At 38.6% G+C, this 15602-nt stretch overlaps 1 protein-coding gene across 14 annotated transcripts in view; it reads right to left on the reverse strand.

The window, feature by feature from the left end:
• DOCK10 (dedicator of cytokinesis 10) overlaps nt 1–15602 on the reverse strand; it is a 135934-nt gene that overhangs the window by 19778 nt on the left and 100554 nt on the right. For 12 of the 14 annotated variants that reach the window (XM_072344260.1, XM_072344252.1, XM_072344261.1 and 9 more), the window contains exons 28-42: nt 15030–15176; nt 13608–13691; nt 11471–11567; nt 10189–10233; nt 9612–9787; nt 9370–9486; nt 8866–8977; nt 8025–8146; nt 7825–7939; nt 7614–7680; nt 6815–6862; nt 6049–6150; nt 3986–4110; nt 2270–2382; nt 1452–1589 (exon numbers count right to left, since the gene is read on the reverse strand). In XM_072344260.1, the coding sequence (XP_072200361.1) occupies nt 1452–1589; nt 2270–2382; nt 3986–4110; nt 6049–6150; nt 6815–6862; nt 7614–7680; nt 7825–7939; nt 8025–8146; nt 8866–8977; nt 9370–9486; nt 9612–9787; nt 10189–10233; nt 11471–11567; nt 13608–13691; nt 15030–15176 (1608 nt within the window). The remainder of the gene's footprint in view (nt 1–1451; nt 1590–2269; nt 2383–3985; nt 4111–6048; nt 6151–6814; nt 6863–7613; nt 7681–7824; nt 7940–8024; nt 8147–8865; nt 8978–9369; nt 9487–9611; nt 9788–10188; nt 10234–11470; nt 11568–13607; nt 13692–15029; nt 15177–15602) is intronic. The other 2 variants (XM_072344253.1, XM_072344251.1) reach the window with 2 other exon arrangements.

The raw sequence follows: 15602 nt of genomic DNA on the forward strand, positions 1-15602 counted from the left end.
CCGTCTTTCACATACTCACTGACACGAGGGTTTAGTGAAGAAATTAGCCACCGGCAAAACATAATCCCATGTGCAAATCAAGTTCAAGTAAAAACTGCACACAGGTTTTCATGCAAACACCATATGCAACGCATCAATCAGACTGACCTCTGAGAAGTCCAGACAGCAGCTGGTACACAGCAAGCATAAAAGCAGAGCAGCCTATCTGCAAAGAATGCAGAACAGCTAAACAGGAAAAGAGGGGGGGTGGTCTGCTCCACTATAAAAGCTGCTCAGGAGAAAGAAAATGCTCTGAGCTGCAGTTACTGAACTTCCAACAGTCAAGAGCTGGAACAACAGGGTGAAGGACTGCTCTGTAAGGGATACATACTATTTATAAACAGGGTGAATACAACAAGACAGAGCAATGAAAGGTGGAAGAAGTACATTCTGAGCACGGATCTCAAGTTCTGCTTAGAACATCCTGCTGCAGGAACCAAAACTGATCCCCGCTCCCACTGAACTACTAAGGGAGAACAGGATGAATGAAAAGGCCAATCCTGGGTATGTATTCGTCCTCCCCACCGCATGTACTTCCTCCGTTCCTGACTGTCTGGTATGTAATTGAAAGCTGTCTGTGGCTGATCTACGTCATATTTTGCCCATGCTGCAGGCATGTTACTGGGAGAAGAATGGTTTCCTTCCCCTGAGACAACAACCATTAGAGAATGAGTTTGAACTTATCTACACTGTTGTGCTTCACAGAAACACCTGGGAGACCAGGCTAGCATTGCTTATTCTCATTTCCCCATACCAATTCTTTTATCTGTGTGCTACGTTTCAGTTATTTTTAAGAGGATCTCATCTAAGCCTATGACTTGGAAACAGGACAGCCTTTGCAGTTGGTACAAAGTGTCAAACTGCTCACAATTACTAATACATGCATGATGCATGCAAATAGAGTTTGATGAGCACTTTTCTGTCCAAAATCTCTTCTATGTTGAAAATGACGTATTTGTACCAATTTAATACTTCAGGTGACCTTCTGGGAAAGCCTATGAAATAATCTCCTGCTAGCTCCTCCAGGGACAGCCGTATCCATCCACTGCTGGATTCTGCAACTCGGGTATGTGCCATGAGGATGCAGACCTCTAGGATTTCAAGCTTTCTTCCACAGGCAGTAAAAACATGAAAAGCCAAGAGGGCTGTGACATAGCCAGACACCAGATGGATGGATTTTAATTATATGCTTTACAAGCTTTGCTTTCATACAGAATTTCAATATTTTCATTTTCCAACAGATGTAGTTTTTCAGAAGTTGTGAGCTTCCTGCCTCTAACCAATAAATCAGATCTTCAGGAATGAGCATCAATACAGCACAGGTGAAAATTCTGTCAAAGTACTCAACTACCCTCAAGTTGCACTCACTGGAACATTAATAGGTCAGATTAACAGAAGAAAACCATAGTTACCTTGCCTACAAACAGCCGGAGGGCAGCAAAGACATGCTTGAGAGCTGTTGCTGACTGGTTGATTTGCAAAAAGAGCATGTGTGTGTCAAAGACCTTCTTCATCAATGCATTCTGGCAATCAGATTGCTGGAGCTGCCTCTGAAAAGCACACACAGAAGACAGAACATGCTGGTTATTTAAGGGAACGAACAGAGGATGACCTGCTGGACTTTGCATTAGGAGTGCTCCTAGTGAGGTGTTTTTCTTCAGTGTCTGCCCTAAAATCTCAGGGATAAGGCAGTCCCAGCTTGCTGCAGACATGTTTTACTTGCAGTTTTCTAAATGCAACACTTGCCCTACACTCCTACTTTTGGCTGGCATACGCCAGATTTAAGACGTAAGGGTTCTGAAGTGAGACGCTAAATCTGAAAGGAGCTGCTTGCTCTTTTATAGCTGTGAGACCTTCAAGAAGTCATCCGGGCTGACATTAATAGAATGATTTTTAAAGTGCAGAGGATTCACCTGCCAACTTGAGAAGATACAGATGAATATGAGTAAGATGAGGCGACATATTAGATGAGCAACCCTTTCGTGCAGAGCAAAGCTGTGTATAGCCTTGGATATGCAGGACGCTCTGCTTCCTCTCTTTCTATTCAATTTGCATACTATGAGTCAAACTGTTCATAGAATACCCTCATTGAGGACTGTTATCTTATTTCCTGATCTTGCTGTCTCAGGCATTTTGAGTCTTCTCTGTGTGCCTGATCCTCGAGGTCTTTCCCCCACTGCATAACTCGTGTGGCACCACTTCAAGCAGAAAACAAAACAGCAAAACATACCTGGTGGTTCAGAGTGTAAAGACACAGCAGGTCAAGAATTGTGAGGGAGACTTCTGTAGCAATGTTTGCCTCTGTGTCCACGTATTGGATAATGTCTGTTTCATTTGAGCTGCCTAGAACATATGAAGCAATAACAACCTTCTGAGCATCCTTAAAGATAATGTAATTCTGCATCTCTGCACAGTAGAGATGGTGTCCTAACTAACTTTACGCTTAAGTTAAAGGTATTTTAAAGAAAAATGCTCCTGGGACATGGAAGGGGCTGTGTATTTGATTCAACTTCTTTCAGTTGCACCAGTGACGTGCATATACTCTTTCATTGTTTCTGTTTGGCATCAAGGGATGAAAGGAATCTAGTGGAAAAGTGGGATAGATGACTTTGGACTCATCATTTCAGCCTCCACTGAAAACACTTCCAGGTTCCACAAATATATACAGATCACATTCTGTCAGCCAGAATACCAGAGCTCCCATGTCTTATTTAGGATTACACCTGTTAAAGTACATTGCATCTTCCAGTACTGGCCAAGGTCAGACTGCCCGATGAACTGGGTTGTTTACAGATGGTAATCTCATAATAGCAGTTTCTGAGTATAACCCTTCCTCAGTAGGAAAGACAAAGGTGTGTAGTTTATTTTTGGAAAAACTCAGGAGAGTTTCACATTCTTTCTCTATTAGCAACTTTCAGCTTATTAACTTTGCAAAGGGAACTTGGGATCTCTTTCTCTCTTTTAACTGAAGATTCTGAACTCATTAACAATAATGCCGCTGGAGGCAATGAGGTGCCTGAAAGCTTTTCCATTCCTTATGAGCAGCTGAGATGATCTAACGAAGGATACCATCAGTTTACATAAACCCAGCTTTCTTGACTGCTAATGCCCCCCAATATGTAACAGTCCTTCATTTTCAGATTTTCATTTTTCCACTGCCTTTTAAGCAGTATAAATTTTTACATGGTATAAAGGTAGCAGTGTTACAAGTATCATTAATCTAAAGACAAGAATAAAACAAGAACTGTAGAAAGAAGCACCATGAAAGACCTTGCCTGCAAAACTTTGATGCCACATAAATTCCCAGTACATTCATTTTTGCTACAAATTAAATTGAATTTGTGATGGTTCATTCAAATTGCTTCACAAGGATGATGGGTATAATTTAAGTTGCAACACACGCTGACTACAAACCACACCAATTGCTGGCATTTACCTTCTTACAATACTCTAAAAAGACACTAGCTTTCAGCTGCATGATCTAGCCCCTTATCTCATAATATATGCTGTAATTATTAAAGGTGACTAAAAGCTACCAAATTCTGAAACAGCCCAAAGGGAAAAGAACCTTCTGTCCTAAAATGGTCATTCTTACTGCTTAGCTGAATAAAGGTAATATTTCAGCCAGCATGTGTCTGATTACACAGCAACTACATAACCACAGACAGAAGAAATGCTGGGGTGGGGGTGTATCACTTATCAGTAAGGATACTATAATATGTCACGTTAATTTATCTATTTATTTTTATTTAATGATCTTCTAAAGCCAGCTTTTTAAGGTTAGATTTCTCAGCATCTTGAAGTAAAAGTGTAAACTCAGTAGCTCTGATTCCCTTCAGGCTGTCTCTCACAGACAAGCATGAAAACAGACTTAATTGTCTAGAGCTTGAAATCATAGAAACCATAGAAATCTAGAGAGAAGTAAACACACATTTTTGGTACTTACATGCAGTGCTGCTGTCTATCATCTGCAAGAGTTTGGGATTAGAAAGTGCATTTTTGCCACGGATTATTGGTAACGTCTGAGATCTGTGATGTTTGTGGCCATCATGACTAGAATTAGAATGCATCCTGAAATCCAAAGGTACCATTAAAACTCAGAAGTATGAAATAAACTTATGCCTATACAGATTTTTTCCACGTCAGAATTTTCTGAGGTACTTCTCAAATGCTAATGTGAAACCGGTCATAAAAAGAACATCAGAGAAACTGACCACAGTCGTGAAAGAACAAATACAGCTAAGCAGCTTCTACAAGGGGGAAAAGAACGAGAATGACAGCAACAATGAAAATAGATGTATGCCTGTATGCCCATTCGTTCAGTCTTTTCATGCTGCCAAGCAGTCTACAGTATTTCATTATCATGAAAAGTTTATCATAATTGGTGAAAGGATTTTGAATTTGTAATCACTACAGAATCCAGCAAGAGTTAATATTAATCAAAGCTCAGGTTACTTATTTATGTATTAGTTTAAAATGTAGCTTCAAAAATTGCATAATGTAAGGATGCTCTTGGACAGAATTGCTTCCTGCACCTAGCTAAATCCTCTGATTAGTTGTTTGTATATATACATATCAAAAAACCCACAAAAACAGATTCTACATTTAAAAAGAAAGTTTCCAACTCGGGGATGAAACTAATGGAGAGACATTTGCCAACCAATGCAATGAAGTCTTCCGTGACAGGTCGCAGTGGAAGGATTTGGGTGGCCCATCCTAGCAAACCGGTGCATTGGAAATTTGGGATATTTTGATCTTGAGTTGTTTGGTTTCTTTTTTTTCTTTGGTAGGAAGGTGATTCTCTATGAGCATGGTGACATTCAGCACATTGAAATACATAAATGTCAATGCAAGTTAGAGCTGATCACCAGCAATACTTCATCTTTCAGCTTGTCGTCAAAGAACACTCAGCATTACAACAGGCCAAACAAACAGCCTTTTGGACAACAAATCTGCAAGGGGGTAACATGACTACGTTCTGGATTGCCACCACGTTTGTTCATCAGTGAACGTGCACAGAACAACAGTTTCCTAAAGGCTGCTTTCCAGGCCCAGATGGGATAATGAAATCAGTGCTATTCCTTGAAAACTGCACAGTACGGGAACAAAGAAAGAAGCACGGAAGGGAGGGCATCTTCTCTCCTGTGTGCTAACTTTTCCACTCCAAAGTACATGCTTATAGTAGCGTGCAAATTCTAGCTACACGTAAATGAGAAAAGCCAACGACCCAAACATACAGGGGAGGGAGACTTTCTCAGCACGCTCTTAGATACAGCCACAAGCGCAGTCAAAAGTTCACTTTCTCTCTGGAGTTTTACATTATTAACTATGAAAATGCTCATGCTATTCCATAAAAGGGTCAAAAAGATTATTAAAGGTGCAGTGCACTTGCAGTTTATTGCCAAGCTACCCATGAGAATAACTGAATCTTTCAGTCATTAGACCAGGAAGAGGAAGGAAAAAAGACCATGAAAGACGGAGACTCTGGAACTGGCAACACAGAGGTAATGCCACAGTATTTTGTTACACATAGCCATACGGAATAAACAGACAGGGACCAAGCACAACTACTTTGAAGTTTGACTCTGTATTGTTAGATACGTCCTCCTTCACAACCCGAGATTATCAAGAGGCAAGTACTACCCTGATATTGTAGCTGCATCCATGAAGTTCACCCATAGAGCAGTATGAATGCAAACATGAATTCATTCAGGTTGGAGAAAACTGTGAAGTACCTTCCAGATAGGTATCTAAGCAGAAAACAACAACTATGCTTTCCGTATCACTTAGCAACGTATTGGCAGAAAGAACTTTTCTGAACATCACATTTTAAGCAGCTCTTAAGTCCAGCTTCAGCTCAATTCTTTTTTAGTTTACAGCTCTGGGGGATCTGAAACGTGCTACAGGTTGTGTCAACTCCTTTACAATGAACGCTGTGACTGTGCAAGATGGCTACAGGATGACAAAAGCTATAATTTTACAAAGGTTAATAATGAGGTGCGTCATTACCATTGTGAGAGCAGACCTGATGCCTGGCCAGAGGAGTTGGAACCTTTAAGGGTGCCATTATTCTGGGTGCCCTGAACAAACTTAAAAGCAGCAGCAATTTTCCTGTTAAAAGAAAATAACTGTTAATCTGTCAGGAATGTGACACTGATTTTGTCATGCCTCTGAAGAATAAACAAAGGCGTGACAGAACCTGCCACAGAGCATGAACTGGTTTATCTGGTGACCTTTCATTCCTCCACAGTGTGACATACAGATAAGTTTACAATAGTAGCATTAAATTAAAAATGAAACATCGACTAAGACAAAGCGTGTGTTTCACATTATGCAGCTGGAAAAAGATCTCATGCTTTTTCAGGTGTGTAGAGACTGAAGATTTTTCGGTTTTTGATTGCTGTGGAACACTTTCCCATGCCCATTAAAACCATTTGTTCCATCATATAGATGAAAAATAGCATTCGATTTCCTTTATATGACATACACTGAAATAAGGTTGAAGAATTGGTCCAGTACGATGAGTTATAAATGCAATAGTGGCTATCACAAGTAATTCACCTTTTACAGCAGGCACGCACTCATAACTCTAAAACATCATGATAAGAATATCTGCATAGATATTCAACAACAACAGCTTGCTGCTTTCAGAAGAAAACACAGGCAAAGATAAACATTCAGGCTAATATAATCAGCAACATTTAACACTTTAACATACAGCCTATAACACTGCAGTAATATTTAAATATTATAATACAGTAATAACCAAAATTACCTTACAATATTGCGTTTTCCCAGATATCTGAAATTCTGAAGACAGACCCTGAAAGATAAAGCAGCACTTTTAATGTCTATTAATGGTTTCCTAACAACAAAGACAACAACAACAAGAAGCTGAATTGTAGTGATTTGAAAAGACCTGCCAAACATGCCTACTCATCAGCAAACAGAATAGGATGCAGAAGTTCCCAGACTAAGTATGGAGAAAGCGTGGACACTGTGCTGTTCACCCTTTTTCACTTTCTGATTGAAAACTCCTGCTTGGTGATGAGGCAAACTCAAAGGCAAAGATCTGGCTGTAAAAGCACTGCTTTCTCACCAGGTGAAGTTAACTTGCATTTCACTTAACAAGTGGCAAGGAAATCTGAAAATAGCTACCTGTGTGGATTCTAGGGACATGCATAGCTTGAATTGAGTAGAACACCTTGCAGAGATGAAAAATAGGTAATTCTCAGTTACATAACTTTTCTTAAGGTTTGCAAGGTTTGGAGAGCTAAATATTTTTCCAAACAGAAGAAAAGAACCTCAATCCCAAATAAGGATATTATACTATCAAAATGTCTGGGAGAAAAACACAAAGCATTAAGGCTTCTGTTCACAGAAATGGTCAACAGAGTGGAAGACAGAGGTTTTATTAGTAATGTCTCATTATATCTTTGGAAGACTGTGGCAAAATAATCTAATACACAATAGCTATCTTAGCTTATAACATGAGGTCAACAAACTCAAAAATTGACAGCATCAGCTTTCAAGCATCACCATTTAACACCACATAACTATAAAAACAAACTTACTCTAAAATGCTGAAAAAGTCTGTTATTTCTGAGAATGGTGCTCTTAACCAGTAGGAAATCAGTGCATCTAAAGAGAGATATTAAAATACATTACATATTTATTACAGGGAATTAAGTGTGCCACTGTAATTATTCTACACTAATGCTTGTTTGGATTCAGTATTCACAGCATTTTACAACAACCCCAGTCAGTTAGTGCACATTTCCTAACCTTCTGAAATAGTTTTCATAATGTGAAGGAAACACATAAGAAGGCTTCTAGTTTCAGCTTGATCCAGCTTGTCAAAACGAAGAGTCGATCCAATCAAAGACAAAGGTCTCGTGATCTGTTGAATTGACATCAAGGGGCTTTGTTGAGTACAGTGATAAGTATTCACACCTGGTAATCATTTTCAATATTTGCACATGTACCTTTTCACACGTGTCAGTTCTCTCACTGTTTTTTTCATTGGTACTTGGGTTAGATTCAAGACTTGCTAAGGAAGCTCTCGAGTCAGCATGGTTTGCTGCAGAGATAGCTATTGATGAAAAGGCTGTAAATGAAAGTCATAGCAAACATGCTAAACCAAAACATTTATGGATACAAAAACTAACAAGAAAAATGGAGAACTTAAAACATGTCACATGCTGGATTGATACCAGTGCTTTGAACATTCAGTGCCAAAGATATTAATGGGTATGCTTGGTACGGAGAACATGCAATAAGTTGAAAAAAAATGATTCAGTTTGCCATTATTCATGGCATTAACATGGCCTGTTGCATTCCATATGGCCTGACCCAAAGACATGAAAATCATTGGAAAGACGTCCCTGAAGTTTCCTGAATTTTGAAACGGGGTTTGGACAACGCAAAGAAAATAAGTTGTTTCCACCCTTCTGTTAAGCCCAGGAAAACTAAAAGTATTTGTATCTCCAAGAGACTTTAGGAGTTCTTGGGAGAAACCTTAGAACTATTCTGAAGACAGACAGACTGCAAGAATGAACTCAGGCACAGGAGTCTGTCAGAGCCTGAATACTGGCATCATTCCAAAGCAGGAGGGTAAGTGAAGCAGTGGAAGAAGAGCAGCTTCACAGGAGAAACCAAATCAATCCAAAAACACCCAAAGGGAAGAGAAACAGTGGATACCATGTTTCCTTGAGTATTGTATAAGATGGGTTAATGATATCATCCATGAATACTAAGCAGAAAGCACAATGGATTGAGATACACACAAATCCACCTGTGTGGGTGATTTATCTGTCACATATATACCTGCTATAGAGTTCAGAACATCTTTGGAAAAGGAAGTGTCCACAGAGTTTGCATGTTTCATTGCTGTCTGGTTCTGAAATCCTCCAGTTGTGCTCAAGTCATCCCTAGATCCCTATATTTTGAAACAAACAGAACAAACTGCTAGATGATATCACTCATAGCTTTTACAATGACAACACACATACAGTGACGGCTTTTCCTAGAGAGGGAGCTTGAAAACATACTTTCAGCTGTTGATGACAGCCTAGGAAAACCCTCAAAGCTTACTGTAATATGCCAAAGCTATCTGCAACATGAAACACCAGCCAGTGGGGCTGAAAAGTCTAACTCTGCTTACTGGGTGCAAGCAAATCAGCAAATCAGAGCTGTATTTCATTAACTAATTTCTGACAGGGATAAATTTGGATTTCTTCCCACCAGACTGGATTTTCTCAGACCTTGGAATCAGGCCTCAGTTTGGTCAGTTGAACCCCTTTCAGTGTTTTGAAAAGTCAGAAGAATTACCTGATTGGAAGTATTGATATTGAAAAGGAACATATCCTTCATGTAAATCCTTGGCATATTGTCCAAAAGCATTCCATAGAGTGGCATGTACAAGTTTGCTATTTGTGCTTGTTTGGCCTACAAAGAAAAGATATTACATAAATCTGAAGAAACTAATTACTGTATGCTGGTGTCTAAGGAAGTTTCACGTACTTGGCCACTGTATGAGCAAATAAGGAAAAAGAATTTAAAAATGTCTTTACCGGCTCTGTGTATCGATCATCAAACGAATGCTTTGCCATTAAGTTTTTGAGCACGGCCAAAGCTAAGTGCCTAATATCCTGGTCTTCTTGCAAGGCAAACCCAACCTCTCGCAGCAGTACTCCAATTAGGAAATGTTTACGGCAAAATTCATTGGTCAATGTGTACTCTGGAATATCTTGGAACAGGAAGGACAAGAAAGTCTAAATTAACATATGCTACACAGAACAGCCTTCTCCCATTTCCCAAATTTTCAATAACTGTGATTTGGGCGCCAGTTAAGCCTTGATTTCCTGGTCTGTCTGTCCCATTCATCCAGATTATATATATACTATGAAGTGACAGCCTCAAATGTTTTACACACAAAAAGACTCATCACTCCTTTGAGGCACCAAGTCCAAGTTGTTATTCCCATTTTCTAGCTAAAAGCTTTAAAATACAAAGATCTAGAAATAACATCACTTTCACAAGTACTGAATAATGTTTGGTTGAATTCACTCCAGTTCAGTGGCAACAGTTGATTTATTATTAAAGCTCTTAATGCAGAACTTGCTTCTTATGCAGTAATTTTGCTCATACCTGATGTTCGATACTCCTGGGTTGATTCTGAAGGCGTCATGGGGTCTTCGTTTACCATAAATATAAAACAATAACAGGAAAAAAAATATATGCTTTTAAAAAATAAACATAAGAATATGTTTACTTTGTAACCTTCTTAATGATTTGACTGATATTTGAATGAAACAGCTTCTACCGGTCTCTGCTTTCATTACAACTTTGTACAACTGCTTCATATAGAATCATAGAATCACAAGGTTGGAAAGGACCTACAAGATCATCTAGTCCAACCATCCTCCCTTTACCATAACTACAGAAAATCACTAAACCACATCTCCTAGCTCACTATTCAGACGCCTCTTGAACACTGTCAGGGATGGTGACTCCACCACCTCCCAAATGAAACAGTTTACATCATTACACACAAAAAACTGCTACAATAAGTTTCAGCTTTTAAATTATACTAAAAAAGCACTACAAAATGGCCGAATTGTTGTCTTCACCAAATATTTCTAAAAAAAATAAATATTTTTTTCACAATGGAAAAGAAGTAACAAACTTCACAGTGGTTTAACAGCAACACATTGCACAGGTTTTGCCTGAGCATGTTAAAAATGAACTGTTAACCAATATTTGATATTTCTCCAGAATGGACTGCTTGGAAGACATAAATTCTCCAGAGCTTCCTAACAGCAATGAGCACTAGAGCTGAACTCTCTTTATTGTGGCATAAACTAATGCCAAAAAAAGAGACAGTTGACAATGTAAAGTAAATGCATTTGGATGAAAATCATTATTGTATGGTACTCTCCTGCCAACTGTAGAGATACTTTGGAGGCCAAAGTACCAACACAGCCTCTTTTCCACCAGAAGGAGGTTTCCAAATTGCTCATGTGACCAGTTCAGATCGTCCTCTCAAAGGAGGGATTATCATATGGACAAGCCATACAGTCAACTGCAGCAACTAGTTTCACAGTTCTCTAATCATCACCACAGTCTTGATGTCTTCTCCTTCTTACTGTATCTGTTTAATCCCTTCCATATGCAGAGGCTTTAGTAATTCAGGGTTCACAGTGTCCAGTTTATTCAACACATTTCCAGTGGAAGAGTCAGCTCCCACCTTCCAGCTGGACAGGAGAGGTGTCGCTTGATTTACAGGCACAGTGAAACAACATTATTTTATCAAACTAAAATACCACATCTGACAAACTTCCATGGCTGATGTACAGACACAGAACTTTAGAGTTATCTGAACCACCCAGTAATTCCCTGTTCTACAAAACCCTTTTAGGGGGCACCATACCTGGAATGTTTGAAGATCGTATGGGGAGGCACAGAGGGATAAAGTGCTCATGGTGACAGACTTCTTGGAGAAAGTCGAATTTGAACTGATGTAAAGTCTGAAAATCATAACAGGCAACAGCTCAGTTTACAGTAGAAGAAAGGAAACAGTAAGACAGAACTGCACTATTTATCTCTAACTCACTTCCGATGATGAAACCTTATGGCTGGTTATGTTAAGCTATATGAATAACATTTGGTTTTCTTCTGTTATCAAAGGAACTTGCTGCAGTCCTACAATCTTTACTGCATTCTTCAAATATGATTTTACATTGAAGATGTACTGATAAATACAAACTTGATTCTCTACCGATTATAGGATTTTTGTATGGCACTGCAGTACATCAGGAATACAGCTGTCCATGGAATTCAGGGCCTAATGGCAATTAAAGAAAGGAAGCACTTGAAGTATGTTTTCCATGAAGAACTGAGCCTTTTTGAGTGAACACCGCAATGATTTGGGTTCTAGTGAGGTATCTATTCACACTTAGAATAAACTGAGACTGCAGTGTTGTATATTGACACGTGCATAAATTATTCAGGCAGCAACAAATGCTGTTACATTTCCTAAAAAGACAGGCCAGATTATAGCATAACCTTTTTGAAAAATAATCCAGTTAAAGAAGCAAAGGCCATATAGAAGTGAATCCCGCAGGCAGTTTTAACACCTGACTCTTGCTTAGGTGTCTGACTGAAAATGAAAACAATCCAAGACACAGGCCTTTCCCTGGGGTCAGAAATCTCTGATTTTATTTTATGGCTATTGTTTGCATGTGATGCAAGCCTGTTCCAGCAGCACATCTGCATCGGATTCACAGTGATTTTGCTTCATGCGTCCCACCAGATGGCTTTGGAAAGAAGCTGGGTGGCTGGCAATGTGCACAGATTAACAGTTAAGGAGTCTGAATGCATTCAGATTTAGTGCATTTTGAAACATGGAAGTAATTTTCAGATTACATAATATTGTTCACGGAATAACAGACTCCAGGTTACAACACTGCTACCAAGAGACTCCATCCATCTTCTCCGGAGATTATGTGAGAAATCTGTGTACAGCACGATGTTTGCTTCTACTAAATGAGACAGATTGGAGTAATTCTCATTCATTACTTTGAAATACCCAGATCACCACTAAAGAGTTACAAAAAGTTAATGAACTAAAGTTTTGTGAGCTTTCGGGGAGGGATGAGTCATCCAAATTGCATATCCCGAATACATCCTGTTATCGTCTTAACACTATGGTAGGATAGCTCACATACATGGCTGGAATAGAAGAAAGATCTGTGACTTCTCTCATGGATTAAAAATGAAGGAATCAAGCTGAAAAATTTGGGACCTCCTGCAGTTTGAAATGTAATGTCCAAATTAAATCACTGAGTATTATAGATATTATAGAATAAATTTGTACTGCACGGATTCCCTCATAGCAAGTGCAAGGTAATTTGGAGCTCGCTGGCTTTCTTGTGTCATCAGTGAGGTACCATACAGCCAAATTTACACAATGGCAGTTTTTCATATGCTCTTACTTTAATGCCCTCAAATAAAATTACTCTCAGATGTTACTGATATTCATAAACCAAATCCCAAACGTACTCTCCAAAGAATCAAAGCTTAAATTCAAAGAACGGGTTGGCCTCTTTCATGCAGCACTCAGTGAGTAGTTGTTTGGACATGGCTCTTTACTTTCAGAAAGGAGAAAGATGGCTCCAAAGCAACAATAACAACAAAACCCCCCACACATTATTTTTGTTAATATTACTCACACAGACTGGTAATTGCTAACAGTACTTTACTCTTAGCCAAGGTTTACATGAAACATTTGTTAATACTTTATTCATCTGTAAGGGGAAAGTGTACTTAACTGCACATCTGTTGATTTTTGTGCATCTAAAGAACTTCCCAGAAATGGTCATATAAGTAATTTGCATTATTTATATTTTCATTAGTTTTCATTACAAGAGTTCATCTGTAGGGGAACCCTTGCAAAATTAAGGTTTTAATAACTGAGTTCTGAGGATGGCAAAGCAATGGAATGAATGCTTTTAAAACAAAATTATTCTCTGTTAGTGAGTCACTTAGAAACAACATCAAAACTCTACCTTGCCATCTCCTGTTCCAAACATACTTATATAGTTGTTGACCATCTTGAACACAAATCCACGATCCATAAATGTAAAGCAGCGCTAAGAAAAGAAGAAAAAAATATTACTTTATTGACAAAAAAGCAGTACCTGACTTTATTTTCCTGGCTTTTTGCCTTGCATCATGTGTAAACCTGCATCATTTGGGCAGGCGAAATCAGTAATAGCAGGGTAAAGAAAACTGGGAAACTGATGAAACCAGCTCTTCCTTCCCCAAATAATAATATAAAAATTAGTAATATATATAATATAAAATTATACTGTCCCTGTGTCTACATTTTAGAATAAATATCACACTGTACTGTCCACCAAGAGGAAACCTATCTATGCTATTGCCTCAAACCAACATCATCTTCCAAGTGATATAACACTATTAATACAATCAGCTATATATGCAGATCAAGGTGTAAACAGCTATTTGGACATCCATATTGTTAAAACAAGCAACAGAGGCCAATGCAGATAGCAATTCCTGTCTATTCTCAGTTCCATTATTAATTTTACTTAGGTGTGAAGGGAGAGAAATCCACCTTCAGTTTGCAGTCAGTTTCCTTCTAACCTCACAGTAGCAATTACTGCTGGAATACAGCTCCCATGTAATGCTGAGCTTCAATCTATTATAAAAGATTTCAGCCTGGATTTCAGTGTCTACTGCATACAGCATTCCATATGCTAACAGAAGGGTAGTTTCCCCCAACAAAAAGTTTGGGAAAATCACTAGATAAGCAGCAAGATAAATAGCTGGACACGCCACTTACTGAATGGCAATTTTCCAATGTTTCACAACTAATTTGATGTTGGGAAAATAAATATGACTGAGAAATACTAGGACGAAAATTCAAAAACAACCCACTTTATGACTTTTCCAAAGCACACGTGTTTCTTATCTACTAAACAAAAGGACATTAAGAAAAAGGACATAAAGAGGCAGGGTACAGCATTCCATACAATAATTGCACTTTGCTTACTCTGATTTGTGAAAGCTGCCAACTGTGGCTGTGATTAGGAAAAATTAATCCACTCACAGTCATTCAGAGCTACAGTATTTAAAGATAAAATACCAGCTCAATGGAAAATACATTTATGTTTCTAACCAAACTGTGTATTAATTTGAACGTAAAAATCTGTAGAATCTGCAAACTTGGGCTCTTTTAGAGAATAGATACAAATCAATCAGAACTGTTTTAAAACAGAATTAGAAGTAGCTTTTGCATTGTGAAAGACCCAAGGGATTAGAAAACGTGAGCTATAAGTCAATACTAAACTTGGAAATTGAACCATCACTCACTCAAAATTGTTTTTCTTCCCCTTCAGCTAGAGCAGAATAGCCTCAGTCTTACATTAAGTACGGGCAATTAAGCATAACAACAGAATATATACCTTGAGAAACCTAGCAGTGCTGTAGTTTGCATTCCTAGTTTCTTCAAGAGCTTCTTTGTACTTCCAAACAACGTGGTCTGCCATGACCATCACAAGTGTATCCAGCTCAGTTTGAAATGACTCTGGAAACCTCTGAGTTCGAGAAACCTAAGCAGTGAATAGATTATCACTTGAGAGCATATAACACTGTGTATTAAACCTGAAATCACGTTCGGATCAAGATCAAAGACAATGAAAAGCACAGATAATTCAACAGCAAATATGTATTTCTAGATTTTCATGGATCTTGTCCACAGAAAAGTGGGAGAAGCTATCTTCAGATGCCAAAACAAGTACATTGAGAGCACTTCTGATAATTGGGCAGAAAAGAGGCCATACAAAACTGCACTCATCTCCAGCTATGACAGGTTTTCTCAGAGCAGTGTTTCCAGATCACTAATCTGCCATCTAGTTATCCTTTGCCAGGTAACCAGGAAAAATTAGAGAATTCTCATTCCATTCTAATCCATCTGTTCCAAAGCTGAGGCAACTGTATTTTGGCTCAAGTTCTGTACAAGCAATAACAGGTTTGAG

This window comes from Excalfactoria chinensis, chromosome 9 (genome assembly GCF_039878825.1).
Source record: "Excalfactoria chinensis isolate bCotChi1 chromosome 9, bCotChi1.hap2, whole genome shotgun sequence".
Lineage (NCBI taxonomy): Eukaryota > Metazoa > Chordata > Aves > Galliformes > Phasianidae > Excalfactoria > Excalfactoria chinensis.